A 12,170-nucleotide genomic window follows, 5' to 3' on the forward strand; every position below is an offset into this window, starting at 1 on the left:
CCTGACAATTAAGGTTACCAGCTGGAAGATGCCAGGAATGTGGGTGCTGTTGGCTCAAACACTGACACAGATCTCAATAGCCCTGTGGCTAAAAGTTAAACTTAACTGCATTCATTCCTTGCAAATTACAGATCCTTTCTTAGAGATCTCAGTGTGACCACCATAGCTGCTATGGCTATTTCTGGTTGAAAAGACATAAGGTTTGGGACTTCCTTCAAAGTAATCCGGTGGTGCTTGGGATGCTGGCCAGGAATTCATCATAATTGAAGCTAGGTAATCAGGTCGTTATAATTCTCCCATAACTTTAAAGATTTGTACAATAAAATAAAATGCTTTGTGGTTCAAGATAAAATCCCAACATAAGGATCTTAGCTCTTCCCACCTTTTGAAGATTTCCCATAAGGGTCCAAAACTCAGCATGTTAATACTCTACAGAGGACAAGCAGCTTCCTGCCCCAGCACACCACACTCGTGATTCCTCCTATTCCCCAGATGCAACAATTTAACTAACCATTTCTTTTGTTTACCTCCATATTTTAAAGTAACATGTGTATACATTGCTTTTTACAGTACGCTGTTATTCTACACCATCTTATGTCCATTTGCCTCCATCCTCCTTTTTTTAATTGCTAATACAAGGAGGCACTGCTTTAAGTGTCAACATATTTACTCCTCTACATATAGGCACTTTTCTATCCCCATTTTACAGATGAGGCACGTAAGTTAATTATTTGGACAGGAGTTAAGAAGCAGAGACATAACTCAAACTCTCATCATCTGGCTCTAGACTTATTCTTTCAAGACTGATAAACTTTCTTGCTCCTAAACACATTATACCAATGTAGTCAGTTTGTAAAAATAACATTTTTTTTTTACATGCTTACTAAGCATTTACAGCTAAATAATGAAGTATGTTTTAATTACATGTCCTTTCTTCTACAGCTTAGTTTTCCATTGAATGCTTAACTTCTCTTTTTGGTCAAAACTTAATTGTCTACATACCTATCATTTTTTCTCTCCATTCTGTCAGTTTTAAAAGTCTCTGTTGGAACATTTTCAGGTACTTTACCAATCACTTTGTTTCAAAATATCTTTTAGAGACCTCTGTAGTTTTCTAATCTGGACAGCTTGCTACTGCAGTTTAGACCTGTTCCACAGCTGTTATGTTAGGATCTCATTTCGTTACTTCCTGTGTTGAATCTTAATTCCTGGATACCATGTTTTCTTCTCTCTTGGTTTAAACCTAGAGTCGGGTTAAAGTGATTAAAATATTCTTTCATAGAAATAAACCAATCCTCTTCTTCACAGTTTTATTCCATATGCCTATCTCCAAGTACCTCGTAAATTCAAGGCCTGAGCTGTCCAAAGGTTATTCAATGCCAATTTATTGCTTGTTGTTGGCTTCTCACTCATCCTTAGCTTTCAGCTTTTTCTGGCCTACTAAATTAAGGTATTTACCCACTAACTTATCTTCCAAAATTTTGTTGCTTTCTCTTGTCTTACTTCTACATTTTTTTTTGTCCTTGGGCATTAGGCATTCATTCTTTTACTGTCTTCTAGCAAGGACTTAAGCAGGAGTGGAGACAAACATATCTTAATTTATCTTTAGTTTCATTTCATTTATTATTCACTATTTATCTCCTTCACCCCAGCTATACTATTCTACCCTCTATCAGGTAACCCATTATTTCCTACTTCCTTATCCTTTGTATCCTGCTGTTCTTCCCGAATACCTAAGTATTTTCTCTACCTTATATTCTGAGAACTTTAGTTATTCTGAAATCTAGGTGTGCCTAACACTGTACTCTACACTATAAAATGGTTTACAAATGTTTGGAAACATTCAATCCATTATAAAGTAAAAGCTGCTTTTATGTAACTAAAGCTCTTAAAATATAATAAAATACGGCCATTGTATTTAAGAAAAACTTTTGATCCTGACATGATTCCTTTTTCCTCGAGAAGTCTTGATCTAGGATAGTTAAGCACAAAGAATTCCATACATAGATAGTAAGAAAAAAGCTTTTCAAAGATTACAATTTTGGTTTTCTTAAGAAGAAACTTGCTCAATTGATAATTCTACCAATCTGTAACCAGTCCCCAAGAAAAAAAATCTTTTTAAGTATAGGCAGTCTCCAAAATAGCATCCCCTGCCTCCTCTGAGGTCTAATGTAAGGCTGAAGATAACCACTACACATTTGTCCAGGAAGCTGATTTCTTCCAGCATTTGCAGTGAAGAAAAGTGTAGGAGACTGTATGAAATGTATTGAACACATTGGGAAGTGCTGTAAGCTTGAAAAACTTCCCATACAGGGATCGAGATACCTGATGAAGAGAGATAGGAATGTATCAGGGCTAACTTTAGCTACACTGTGCCATGAGCCAACATACACCTATGTAAGGGTGAGATGAGGGTCCTTTTCTTCTTATACTACATGGCCACCTGTTCCCAGAACCTGAAGTTATTATCCTAGTATCTATAAGAGATAAATTATTCTTGTTTGCTACTTTACATCTTTTGGAGTTTAGAAACCCTTTTGGTGTTATACAGTCTGTACTCTCAGGTAAGCTTTAAGTATCCCTAAGCTTGTTTCCAAGTAACATTTTCATTGTTCCAAATACCCTTCAAATGTCTTTTAAAATTATCCTCCGGAGTACATGTTTTTGATTATCCTGAGCTATGTGATGCCTTAGCACAAACCAATTTTGTTTTTAATTGACAAATCATTGAGTAAAACCTGAGGAATTCAATTTAAGGGAAATTAAGTGCAATTTTTAAGTTTATTATAAAGTAGAAAAACTGCTTTTCCTTAGGTGACTTGTGAGCCAAGGATTTTCAAAGACTCAAACTGTATTAAGCCAAGTACCATCACTGAAACCTTCCTTCAAAACATGGCTCCCTAGGGTTAAAATGCTTAAATAAGGACAACATTCATCTGGAGGCATGTTCTAGTTAGCAAATCTTTAATGTCATAGCACATGCAAAACAGAAAAAAGCATTTCTTATTCTAATAGATAAGTTTCACACCTTAAATATAAGGTTACTCAAAGACAATTAAGGAAAACTTACTTAAAACTGCTTACAAAAGGACTTTACATATTACATGGGAAAAAAAAATCTCATTTGTAGAACATGTTAACAATGGCATATAACCGTTTTAATAGTGGAAACAATGTAATTAGGGTTAAAGAAAACCCTGTGCCAAAGATAAATTAAGAGTACTTACCAAAATAACCTGGCTTTATTAGTAAATAAGTGAAAGAAAAGCAGAGACTTTTACTCTATATTACTAAGAACATGGTCAGGTAGGTATTTTCAGATGATGAAATTAAAGAATGAAAGAGTTAAAAAAAAAAAGCAAAAGGTTGCAAAAAAAAAAAAGCAAAGAGTTGAAAACACATTCTGATACTAATGCCTGTAACTATATACCAAACCAATCCTTTGTAATACTTAATAGGCCCCTAGGTGCCTGTTTAAAAAAGCAAATTCCTGGGCTGGAATCCAGGCTTACTCAACGCACGGAGTGGGAGTGAGCTTTGGTGTCTGACAGGGATTTGCATTATAAACATGTTACCTGGATGAATCTGCAGTGTCAATGACCAAGGGAAAACACTAATGTAAAGTAAGGATGGTAAATTTGAAAAGGTGAAATCAACTGATCTCTAGTCTTTTAACACCAGAGAAGAACAATGTCAAAGGCCTAACTTCCTCTGCCTTTTGATTATTACCCATTCAGAACACCTCAAGTCATAGAAAGAGGATATATCCTAAGTTTTCAGCAAGTCAGTCAGTAACAACCAAAAAACAATGAGACACTGCACCAGGGTTCTGAAATGAAGCCCTTTATTTATAGCTCCCTACTCCAGAGCAACAGAACGCTTTCACTTGAGTAAAACAAAACCAAACCAAACTGAACCAAAAATAAAACCCCCCAAAAACTCACTCCCTTTCTCCTAGCAAAACCAGAAATCATTACATTTTGACATTGCTCAAACATTTTTGGGACTCCTTTACAAACAGATCATATATCAATTCATTGAAGAAAAAAGTTCTTTCTGTATAAAGTAAAAAAAACTGGTTATCTAAGAATACAGCTTTGATTTTATTCAGAATTGGCTCACTGACTTCTATTTGCAGTAGCCATAATTAAGGCTACTCTAAAGCATGCACCACAGGCTTAGAATAGCTCACAAAGTCTTAAAAAAAAAATGCTGGAGCAATGACAACATTATCCTAAGACATTTGCCAGATGAGCTTTTAATTATAGCCTAGCCTAAGTTACCCTCCAAGTCCAAAGTGATGCTATGACATTTCCATTTCATCTCGACCCTATGGTAGAGCCTTGACACTGTGTCAAAACCAACAATTTTAACCTATTTGGTTTAAAAATCCTTCAAATATTAACGAGCTATATATAGATTTTCCTTACAGAAAATGGCGCACGGCTGTTTATCATTATTGGTTTAAGTTTTCTGTTCAGTGAAAGCCTAACTAGAGAAACTGACAAATTTTTTAGATTATGTGGGCAAACTGCCTTATAAAATATTTATTCATGTATTAAAATATTTTATGAACATGCTTCTCTCAAATGAAAGGTAGTATTGTAAAGTGGTTTTAAGTATGTGCTTTTCAGAATCCAGGTCTACCAATAATGGGTAAGTTACTTAACCTATCAGTTATTCACACTTTACACCTAGAAAAGTATCTTCTTCATTGACTGTTTAATGAGGATTACTTGAAATAATCCAGGTAAAGTACTTGTATAGTGCCTGGCACACAGTCTCATTTTAATAAGACAATTACTGAACTATGCTTTTAAAAGGGTACTCTGGAATAATTTTTTTTTTTTTTTTTTTACAAAGTCACAACAAGACGACTTTGTTTCTGAGCTAAACTCACATTTTTATGCTAAGTGTGAATACTAAAGAGCATGAAAGATCATACATTATTTGTGTGTCACTATGAAAACTCAGTATTTACTCATGTTTAAGATTTTAACTTTGCCTAGCCACAATTATACACTAAGATATGAAGGAGATAATAACTTCCATAAGCATTTCCCACTTTTTATATATACTTCCTTGTTCAAACTTTGTTTTCTAGTTTATATTTTTATAAAAATCTAAATTTGTAAATCAAGGTTTCTAAATTAGACAACTAGATTTAATAAACAATTAAAGCAAGTCACTAACAATAACAGTATTCCCAAATTCACCTTTTTAACTGATGTGTAAGACTAAGGGTACATGTTGAATATTTATGAAAAAAAAAAAAAAAAAAAAAGACTGTATTAGGGAAGATTTTGAGATCTAGTTGAATCCTAAGCCACAATCAGAAAGCTTATCTTAGACTGACTGACCGATATATTTAGAATCCTAATTGAACAAGAAAGCCAAAACTAGATCTCAGGACAAATATTCAATTACAAAGTATTTTCCCCCAGTACATTATAAAAGAAATTCCACACATACACACACACATTATGGACATTGCTGCCTATGCCAAGTTAGTATAGATAAAGACTGATCATTTTAATGAGGAAAATTGTTCCTTATTTAAATGATACAGATCATTTAGCTTCAATGACAATTTCTTTTAAAAGACTGAATTCTAATAATTTTATCTATATGGAAACAAAATGGGGAAAAAAAAAAGCCTTAAGACAGCTAAAAGATGAACTGTTTCCTCAAGTATGATACGTCATATCCAGCCTTTAATTAAAAATATTTAAAATATATTTACTATATTTTAACTATTATATCAACCCCTTTCCCACATTATTACTCTTTAGAACCAGGTTGTGCTAACAGTTGATGAGGGTAGACAAAAGGCACCCAGCTGGATAGACTGCTGGGCCATCTCCAGAGATCTAATCATTATATCTGGATGAAGTACACAAACTTTTTTTTTTTCGTTCTTTTTGCCTTTTCTAGGGCTGCACCCATGGCACATGGAGGTTCCCAGGTTAGGGGTCCAATTGGAGCTGTAGCTGCCAGTCTACGCCACAGCCACAGCCATGTGGCATCTGAACTGCGTCTGTGACCTACACCACAGCTCATGGCAGTACCAGATCCTTAACCCACTGAGCAAAGCCAGGGATTTTGAACCCACAACCTCATGGTTCCTAGTTGGATTCGTTAACCACTGAGCCATGACGGGAACTCCACCAACTTGTATTTTAACAAGTAATGCTGATGTTCCTGGCCAAGGACTATACTTTGAGAACCAATGGTCTAAGGCAGTAATTCTCATCCAGAGCTACATCAGAATTACAAAGGAGCTTTTTCTGTTTGCTTTTCTTTTTGGTCTCCCTGCAGCATATGGAGTTTCTGGGAAAGGGATCATATCCAAGTCGCAGTTGCAACCTAAGCCACAGCTGTGGCAACACCGAATCCTTAACCCACTGTACCAGGACTTCCGAGACCCTGCCAATTCAGTTGCACTACAACGGGAACTCCTACAAAGGAACTTTTTAAACAACAATGCCTAGAGGTCCCCGATATCCTTCATACCAGAAGTTCTGGGGGTAAGGTCTGATTTGCTTCCTAGCCTGAGAACCTCCATTTGCCCTGGCTGTGGCCCTAAAAAAGACAAAAAAGTTTTTGGAGTTTCTGCTGTCTTGGGAGCACTAGGACACAGGTTCTATCTCTGGCCTGGCACAGAGAGCGGTTAAGGATCTGGTGTTGCCGCAGCTGTGGCTTAGGTCGCAACTGCTTCTTGGATCTGACTGGAATGGGGATTGAAGATGAAAGAATATACCTATTTATCTTGTTCTGAGTCTGCAATAGTCTTAATGAAGTTCATTTCCAAGACTGAACTCATCTGATAATGTATTAGGACCTGTACATCACTATAAAAATAACTTAAACAGTGCTATTTTAAACAGACAAGCACTACATATCTCAGAACTCCGAGACAGGTTCATTGGTCCCATGTACATGCCTTGGCTAAATGACAGCTTGTTCCAAATGCACTGCTGCACTTAGTTTGGAGATAATTAATCAGGTTTCTTTCAACTTATTCTATGAGAAAGATGAAGTTAATTCATTGAGGGAAATGATAGTACTAAATCAGAATCATAAATGCAATCAGAATCATAAATGTAATGGGGTGGCATACTATATGTATTTAAAGCCTATTCAGTAAATTACAAGTATAAAAAAAGTTATCTGACAAATACTGTTTTGGCAGTAAAAACTAGAGTGACTGGATTAGATGACTTCTAACTTTATTATTTCTCTTCACAATGTAACATCTGTGTTAATTCCTCCTAACGTTGAAAATGGCCAATGCTTGTTTACTGGTTACTTCTCAGGGCAGACCATTCTTTATCTTTACAGAGATTTGAATGGTATCAAGTTTATTGCAAACAGAGCTTTTAAAATATTCCAGCTATCATGACCCCAGTGTTTTAAAGCTAAATACCTCACCTATTCTTGTTTCACCTTTTGAGTTCTACTCTGAAGATGCACCAGATCCTGTTGATATTACTCTTAAAGCATGAAGATGGAAAACAATATTCCACATAAAGAATAACCAGCCCAGTAGGGTACCACCACCAGTCTTGTTCTAGGTATCTTACTTCTAATTAAGACATCCTATAGTGTGACTATTTGATAGCTACATTCTATGGGTTAACTTGGAACTTACTATTTAATAGAAATTTGAATTCAAGCTATACACTTCATTATCTCTCTTCAAGGCAGCCTCCGTAACTTATTGAAATTAACTTGAATTTGACTAGTTTTTAACTTACTTCCCTAGTAACCATGATGAATGAAACTGCACAGAATTTATTATCACATCCATATGGGTCATGATTCTTTCTAGGTACACCAGCCTTTTCTTATTTAAGACCCTCATCCAGCAATCATCTATTTCTTATTTTGTATGGTTCTTTCCTCTTTTTGAAGGTGTCAATGACATTTACCACTAAGCTTCTGATTTTTTATTTCTCAAAGTTCAGCTATCAAATCTTTAAAGTGCCAGCAATGAAACAATTCCATTACATAAAAATGATTTCGGGGTGTTCCCGTCGTGGCACAGTGGAAGCGAGTCCGACTAGGAACCAAGTGGTTGAGGGTTCGATCCCAGGCTCAGTGGGTTAGGATCTGGTGTTGCCGTGACCTGTGGTGTAGGTCACAGACGTGGCTCGGATCCTGCATTGCTGTGGCTGTGGCATAGGCCAGCAGCCATAGCTCCAATTTGACCCCAAGCCTAAGAACCTGCATATGCCATGAGTGTGGCCCTAAAAAGCAAAAGGAAAGAAAAAAAAAAAGATTTCGGATAATTTTAATCTTTTCATGCATGTGGGGTTTAGACTCCCTTTTACTAACATTTATTGTAATCAAAAACAAATTTTTTTCTTCACTAAACAATAGCCAAATAAACACTAAGGTGCTGTGATTTGTGCTCTAACAATTATGCCAAACTCAGGCCTATCCCTAGGCAAGTCTTACTTCAAAACCAACTATGAGGAGTTCCCGTCGTGGCACAGTGGTTAACGAATCCGACTAGGAACCATGAGGTTGCGGGTTCGATCCCTGGCCTTGCTCAGTGGGTTAACGATCCGGCGTGGCCCATGAGCTGTGGTGTAGGTCACAGACGCGGCTCGGATCCTGCGCTGCTGTGGCTCTGGTATAGGCTGGCGGCTACAGCCCCGATTGGACTCCTAGCCTGGGAACTCCATATGCCGTGAGAGTGGCCCAATAAATGGCAAAAAAGAATTAAAAAAAAAAAAAAACAACTATGAGCCTGTAACTATAAAAACTTAATATGCTTTAGTTCACTAAGTGTTTACTTCTTACCCTTTATCTATACTGTGCCATTATATACAGCATTTTTTTCTTTCCAAGTAACTCATTTACTGGCTAGAAATGGGCCCCAAGGAATAGGTTTGAGATTTTTTTTTGCCAGAAAATAAAAACTCAAAGCAAATCGAGAACTCTTATTGACAGCAAATATACAAATAGCTGAAGTTCTCTACTAGTTCAGTATCTTGCCTCTTCGCCATGGCACTCATAGGCCTAGACAATGATTACCATGAACACACCACTGTAATCCCTTTTATCTCAGCCTAACTTACCAATATTGCCTGTCTTGGCTAACCTCCTATCTTAACACTCATTCTAGTTGTTGGTTCTATTATCATCTACTATGGTAAAAACAAAAAACAAACAAAAAACCACCAGAACGATGGCACATTTGAAATAAGCCATTGTTGTCATGTTAGCCTCAACCACAGGAAGTATCAACAAAGTAAAGATGAAAGTGATCTATGTTTGACCCCTTTCCAGGTATCCTGAAAATTGGAATTGATACCCAAGTCTTTTGCACCATTTTTGATTACAAAAATCTCTACTATTTTAGCATCTTCAACTCACACTTCATAAGGATTTGGTAGCTTATTTTCCATACATATTAAGGTATCACTTGAGTGATGACATAAAGTTCATTTAGTGCTGAATAAATATTAAATCTGTCCCCAAAATAACTTTTACACTAGGATTCTGAAAATGATAATTTGGTGTTAGAATCTAGGCCCTCAAAATCAAATTCTTAATACCATTTTCACATGAACATTTAAAGACATTTTTTTGAGACTGGGGACTGGAAAGTGACTACTGGGTATATGGTTTTTGGGTAGAAAATAAAAATGTTCTAAGATTAGTTTTTGTTAATGCACAATCCTGTGAATATACTCCAGACAATGATTTCTATCCTTTAAATGTATTAAGTTTTATGTGAATTCTCTGTAATCTCTTTAGAAAATATTTTAACCTCTTTTTAAAGGCTATTACACATGTATTTTCTACATTATTAAAATACATCCTAATTTAATAGAAGAAAATGAGACAAAGAAAAAACTCATTAAATTAAGCCAGGTGTTAGATACGAAAACCAACAAGCCACTTAGGAGCCAGATATTCAGTGCTCGGGAGCCCTTATTTTACAACCACTAAACAGAAACAAAAACAAATGGTAACAAACTGAATATGACCCCTAAATGATCTCTTCAGAAAGACTTATTTGGAAACAATCTTGAAATGGAAGATTTTGCTTCTATAAATAAAAACAAGAATGAAGTCCTCAATAGCACAAGCACTTACTCATCATACTCGATACGATAAATAACGTCTTCAGCAGCAGCAACAGAATCTGAATTAGATGTAGAGGGTACATTGTCCAATTTATTTGTGTTCTCTTTGGAATTACGATTTACACTTCCATTAGTCCTTTTACAAGAATTGCCATTCTTCAGTGGAGTTTTGCCACGTGAATGTCCATCAGAAGCTCTAGTAACACTATGTATACGTGCTTCAAACCAAGCACCAAGGGCAACATCTCTGGCATCCACCAATTCATTTACCTAAAAAAGTTTAAAATGAGTCAATGAGACACAATTTCATCTACTTCAAAAACCTTAACATAACTGAGCTTATTTTGAGGGTTATCATATTTAGTATCTGCAGATACTGATGTTTAAAATATTATCAAAGATTAGATCAAAACTATTCTCTGTGGATAACACTGTCAAATTGTTATTTACTAATAGAAAAATTAACTGTGTCCCAAATATCCATCAATGAAATATTTATTTTCCTTACACATATCTAGATCAGACTTCTAAAATATAATTCTTGTGAACCCAATAGTCATTGTGACAAGTCATTCAATAACAAAAAGCTAGGACTTAATTGTTGTTTTCTTATTTTGTCTTTTTTTTTATTTTTTATTTTTTGTCTTTTTTTCTCTCTTTAGGGCCATACCCGAGGCATATGGAGATTCCCAAACTAGGGGTCTAATCGGAGCTGTAGTGGCCAGCCTATGCCAGAGCCACAGCAATGAGGGATTTGAGCCATGTCTGCGACCTACACCACAGCTCATGACAATGCCAAATCTTTAACCCACTGAGTGAGGCCAGGGACTGAACCTGCATCCTCATGGATGCTAGTCGGGTTCATTGACCATGGAGCCACTATGGAACTCCTTAGAAGCTAGGACTTTAAATATACTCTGACCATAATACTAATTTGTCCCATTAATTTCTTCAGAATCCTGAAATAACTTACAGTCAGTCCAACTGGAAAACGGTACAGTACTAAATAGGAAATAAAACTCAAAGATGAGGGATTTATGCACATGTACGAAGCCAAGAACCTAGTGCAACCACTATACGAAATGGGCTCAAGTTCCAACAGTTAGTAACTCCCTAGTAAATGTGTTAAAGAGCAAAGAAAACTACCATAAAGGAAGCTTGTTTAAAAAAAAAAAAAAAAATCCTGTCCTAAAAAAGCTGAGGGAATTAGTCTACAAGTTAAGGCCCTTTCAGGAGCAATAACCAAGAGATATCCCTTCAACTTTTTTGTTGAGCCCTTAAAAAGAGAAAAAACAGGAGTTCCCGTTGCGGCTCAGTGGTTAATGAATCCAACTGGGGAACCATGAAGTTGTGGGTTCCATCCCTGGCATTGCTCAGTGGGTTGAGGATCTGGCGTTGCCATGAGCTGTGATGTAGGTCGAAGACGTGGCTCAGATCCCACATTGCTGTGTCTCTGGCATAGGCCAACAGCTACAGCTCTGATTAGACCCCTAGGCCTGGGGACCTCCATATGGCTCGGGTGCGGCCCTAAAAGGCCAAAAGACAAAAAAAAAAAAAAAAAAATTACTAATACATGATCATTAATGAATAAAGCAAGTTCTTCCTGAGAATACAAGAGACCACTTAAGGTACCCAGGAGAATTTTGACAGGTGCTGTTACTTAGGGTGGGGGGTAGGTGTATACTCTAAGTTTGAATACCCATTTGCTAGGTATTACGCAAGGCTCCTTAGTAGGCTTGTTTAACTGTAACAACCCTAATTAACTCCTATTTTACAAGGTAAGGAATTTCTAAGATAAGGAAACAAAAGTTCTGACCAGTTAATAAAATTTAAAGCTAACACTTAAAGACATCTTGACTTTGAAGATTATCTTCTTGCTACTATGTATTACTACACACTTTTTAAGGCTATTGCTATCACTGTGATTTGCCTGATGGAACTCAGCAAAGTTAAATGAAAGCTTTCTGGAAAGGACTGATCAGTCTGCATTCCTTAAGAACATTTGTGATTCATGAGAAGGTCAAAGTATCAACATTAATAAGATTTAGGAGTTGATTCCAACCCTCATAG

General features: G+C 36.3%; 1 protein-coding gene across 1 annotated transcript in view; it reads right to left on the minus strand.

Moving 5' to 3' along the window:
- UHRF2 (ubiquitin like with PHD and ring finger domains 2) overlaps nucleotides 1–12,170 on the minus strand; it is a 103,929-nt gene that overhangs the window by 75,035 nt on the left and 16,724 nt on the right. Inside the window, exon 3 of the mRNA XM_047767663.1 lies at nucleotides 10,111–10,370. Coding sequence (XP_047623619.1) covers nucleotides 10,111–10,370 — 260 coding nt within the window. The remainder of the gene's footprint in view (nucleotides 1–10,110; nucleotides 10,371–12,170) is intronic.

This window comes from Phacochoerus africanus, chromosome 2 (assembly GCF_016906955.1).
Source record: "Phacochoerus africanus isolate WHEZ1 chromosome 2, ROS_Pafr_v1, whole genome shotgun sequence".
In the NCBI taxonomy this organism is placed as follows: Eukaryota; Metazoa; Chordata; class Mammalia; order Artiodactyla; family Suidae; genus Phacochoerus; species Phacochoerus africanus.